Source organism: Condylura cristata, unplaced genomic scaffold, assembly GCF_000260355.1.
Source record: "Condylura cristata isolate star-nosed mole 26May11 unplaced genomic scaffold, ConCri1.0 scaffold00066, whole genome shotgun sequence".
NCBI classification, from domain to species: Eukaryota; Metazoa; Chordata; class Mammalia; order Eulipotyphla; family Talpidae; genus Condylura; species Condylura cristata.
This window is the reverse complement of record NW_004567167.1, coordinates 431,300-435,605: the sequence shown is the minus strand read 5'-3', so window position 1 is coordinate 435,605 and position 4,306 is coordinate 431,300. Positions and strand designations below refer to the sequence as shown.

Below are 4,306 nucleotides of genomic sequence, written 5' to 3'. Positions count from 1 at the left end.
ACCGCGTCCGGAGCGGGCGCGGGCGTTTGGCCGCGGGAAGGGAGGGGAGCCGCCCGCCGGGCCATCGCGCCCCTGGGAGTTTGGACTGGGGGCCCGACCGCCTGGAACCTGGCGTCTGGCCGCATGGGCCCCGGGCTCTGGCTGCTCCGTCCTGCGGCCGCCTCGAGCACCTGTTCGCCTGTGTGGCCCGTCCACGGCCGGGCTGGCCTGCGTGTGGTCGGCGAGGCGTTCGGGTGACGGCGTGGTGTCAGCGCTGGCCGCGGGAGGGGCTCGTGGCTTAGGGCGGAACTGGGGTTGTGCTGAAGTCTTTTCTGGAGCTCGTGGGTGCGGGGTCCTCGGGTTCACTGTGGGAAGGTGTCCCCAGAGCTCCCCTCTCGTCCACGCTGGCGAGTTTCTCCAGAGACAGAGACTCAGTGGTATTTATTTTAAAGATTTATTATGCACACAGAACTGGGGTACAGGCCAGAGTTTCAGGCAGTGAGCGGCTTCACCAGAGGCAGAGTGGGGAGCAGAACAGGCAGACTGATGAAGTACCCTGCTGAGGGAGCAGTGGGCGGGCAGCAGAGGTCTGCCCTGCCATGTGGGTCACTCCCTGGCCAGGGATCGAACTCGTGCTGCAGTGGCTGTGACTGCTGTGCTGTAACCCACTGCACCACCAGGGAGGCCCCCTTATATTTAGAGAGCAGATTTGGCGGGGAAAAGAATGAGAGTATTGGACCGTGCACAGGCACGTCTCCCATCCGAGCGAAGAGCGAGCAGAGGGTGGTCTGGGTGGGGCAGTAAGATGTGTTTCCAGTCCTGGGAGAGAATCTGGTCGTGAAGTTTGCTGTCCTTGTCGTGACAGGATGTCAGTTTTGAAGATGTGGCCATTGACTTCTCCCCAGAGGAATGGGGGCTCCTTAGTGCAGCCCAGAGATTGCTGCACTGTGAAGTGAAGCGGGAAAAACTTTGCTCTTATGGCGTCTCTAGGTAAGATCTGTCCCTCCTGAGTGTCCTGAGGTGATTGTTTCCCTTTCCTCCCCCGACTTTCCCACAGCTGGACCAGGTATCCCCAATTTCTTATCATATGCGTCTTAGGAACTTTGTGCAGTACCCCTACAGCGACTGTGTAAGCAGCCCTAACACCTGTCGTCTAAACAGTGCAGAGAAGGGTCAGAGTCAGAAATCTTGAAAGCAGTTGAGTGAGTGTGTCCATCTCCGTGGCCTTAAATCCTGCTTCCTTTCTCTGGCTAACATTTCTTTGTGACCTCTCAGGCCAGGTTGTGGTCATGACTCGACCCTCGTTCAGTTTTCTGAAGGTTTTCATTCCCAAATACCGTTCATCTGCCAGGTTGCGCCAGGTCAGTGCTGGCCCCTCAGCTGTGCTATCTTTCCTCAAGACCAGCATGAGTCAGGTTCCAAGTGGTTGCACAAAGGAGAGGACGCTGGCGGTTTCACCAGTGGACTTGGCAAGGTGGTCTCCCTAACTGGCTCTGGTGAGCTGCATGTGGGGAGGAACCTGACTTCGGGACCGTTAAGATCATACCTGAAACCTGCCCTGTGCCCAGCGGTGTTTCGGTGTGAGCAGCACGAAGTTAGAGCACTCCTACCTCTCCTTTCTTGAGCTTGACACTTTGCTTACTGTCATTTCATCCTTGGACTTCGGCCTCCTGGCCGGCCACCTCCACCTTTGTGGTCTCTTCGTCATGAGACTGTGCACCACTCCCTCTGCAGCAGTCTCCATTGCAAACGTGTACCCTGTGTCATGAGGTGCACACATCCTCCCTGGTTCTTTTTACCAGCTGCTCAGTTCCATTTGACCTGTATCGGCATTGAACACATCCAGTCTTCCACATAGTGCCTCAGTGTCACCCGCAGTTAAGGGCTTGTGAAGACTCTGGCGGAGGGTTGAATGGGGAATCCATCATGTGGCTCCCTCCACCACTTCCCAGCCACCTCGGGCCTTCTCCAGCAACAGGCTATTCCAGACAGTGAGGAAGCACATAGTGGTGGTAACAGTGGGCAGGACTTGCCCAGTGAAAGAAACTACTGCAAGTTTGGTGAATGTGGAAAAGCTGACATCCACAACCACACACTTACTGAACAATGGGTCTTGTGCGCCAGAGAAGGGCTTAACATGACAAACGAATGCAGCAAATGTGACAAAGCCAGCAGCTGCAAGTGTGACTGCATTCAGCACCAGCACATTCAGACCGGACAAAGGCCATATGTATGCCAGAAAATCTTTAGCCAAATCTCTGACCTTACTGAGCACCAGAAAATTCACAGTGGTACAGAGCTTTATGGATGCACAGAATGTGGAAAATTCTTTATCCACAACTTCAGTCTCGTAGATAACCAGAGTTGATATTGGAGCCCTGGAAAGGAATTATAATGGTGGTGAACATGCAACCGCCTTTATCCAGAAATCCAAACTGTTACACCCACAGAGACAATGCGCTGGAGGAGTTCATGGTAAGTGTGGTGAATGTGGAAAATCCCTTAGCTGCAAATCCAATCTCATTGAGCACCAGAGAGCTCACGTGAGAGAAAGGCTTTGTGCATCGAGTGTGGGAAGTCCTTTGGACAAATCGTTAACCTCATTCAGCATTGCAACATGCACACAGGAGAAATGCCTCATGAATGTGGTGATTGTGGGATATCTTTTAGCTATAAATCTGAACTCATCCTGCACCAAAGAATTCACAATGGAGAAAGGCCTTATGTGTGCGAGTGTGGAAGGTCTTCTAGGCAGTTTCTTAGCTTTATTAGACACCGGAATGGCCACGTCAGAGATAGGCCATATGAGTGCAGTGCTTGTGGAAATCATTTAGCCACAAATCTGGCCTCATCCAACACCAGAGAATTCATACTGGCACAAGACCGTATGTATGTAGTGAGTGTGGGAAATCATTTAGACAACAGCCTGCCCTTATTCAACACCAGAGAGTTCACTCTGGAGAAAAGCCTTACGAGTGCAGTGAGTGTGGGAAGACCTTTAGCCAGAGTTCTAGTCTTCTCCGACACCAGAGAGTTCACACTGGAAAAAGAACATATGAGTGCAGAGAGTGTGGGAGTCCTTTGGACAAATCGTTAACCTCATTCAGCATTGCAGAGTGCACACTAGAGAAATGCCTCATGAGTGTGGGAAATCTTTCAGGTATAAATCTGAACTCATCCACCACCAAAGGAGTCACAATGGAGAAAGGCCTTATGAGTGCAGCGAGTAGAAAGTCATTTAGGCACAAGTTTGTCCTCATTCAGCACCAGAGAGTTCACACTGGAGGAAGGCCTTTTGAGTATGGTGAGTGTAAAAAATCCTTTACCTGCAGGTCTGTCCTCATCAAACACCAGAGAATTCATACTGGCACAAGACCACACGGATGTAGTGAGTGTGGGAAATCGTTTAGACAACGGTCTGCCCTTACTCGACACTGGAGGATTCACTCTGGAGAAAAGCCTTATGAGTGCAGGGAATGTGGGAAGCCCTTTAGCCAAAGTGCTGGCCTCATGCAACACCAGAGAGTACACACTGGAGAGAAACCTTACAAGTGCAGTGAGTGTGGGAAGGCCTTTAGGCAGACAGAGGTCTAGCCTTTTTCGACACCAGAGAGTTCACACTGGGAAAAGAACATGAGTGCAGAGAGTGCGGGAAGTCCTTTAAGTGACTCTTTAACCTCATTTAGCATTGCAGAGTACACACAGAAATGCCTCATGAGTGTGGTAAGTGTGGGAAATCTTTTGGCTATAGATCTGAGCTCATCCAGCACCAAAGGATTCACAGTGGAGAAAGGCCTTATGAGTGCAGCGAGTGTATAAAGTCATTTAGGTGCAAATATGGACTCATTCAGCACCAGAGAGTTCACACTGGAGAAAGGCCTTTTGAGTGTGGTGAGTGTGAAAAATCCTTTACCTGCAGGTCTGGCCTTATCCAACACCAGAGAATTCATACTGGCACCAGACCGTATGGATGTTGTGAGTGTGGGAAATTGTTTAGACAACGGTCTGCCCTTATTCAACACCGGAGAGTTCACTCTGGAGAAAAGCCTTGTGAGTGCAGGGAATGTGGGAAGGCCTTTGCTCACAAATCTGAACTCAGTCAGCATCAGAGATTGCATACTGGAGAGAGGCCTTTTGAGTGTAGTGACTGTAGGAAGTTTTTTAGCCAAAAGTCTAACCTACTTAGACACTGGAGAGTTCACACTGAGGAACAGACTTAAAATCGCCAGGAATTTTTATTTCCTTGCTCGGTGTGACAACACCAGAGTAGACTTCTGGGGGCTAGTGACCTGTGCTCACTTTACTTTTTTTTTTTTTTTTTTTTTTT

At 50.7% G+C, this 4,306-nt stretch overlaps 2 protein-coding genes across 3 annotated transcripts in view; both read left to right on the top strand.

The window, feature by feature from the left end:
* Positions 1–4,306, top strand: part of LOC101621621 (zinc finger protein 154-like) — a 12,963-nt gene that overhangs the window by 308 nt on the left and 8,349 nt on the right. Inside the window, exon 2 of one of the 2 annotated variants that reach the window (XM_012734698.1) lies at positions 845–969. Coding sequence is in view for 1 of the 2 variants with exons in the window: in XM_012734695.1 (XP_012590149.1) it covers positions 2,374–2,454 (81 nt within the window). In the remaining variant the exon portion in view is untranslated. Of the gene's footprint in view, positions 1–844; positions 970–2,173; positions 2,455–4,306 lie in introns of those variants that run through there. The other variant, XM_012734695.1, reaches the window with a different exon arrangement.
* On the top strand, positions 2,597–4,264 carry ZNF835 (zinc finger protein 835). Its single transcript, XM_004695474.2, is given in 4 exon segments — positions 2,597–2,801; positions 2,804–3,071; positions 3,312–3,567; positions 3,738–4,264. Coding segments are annotated over 4 exon segments (1,191 nt in total). The 3' UTR covers positions 4,200–4,264.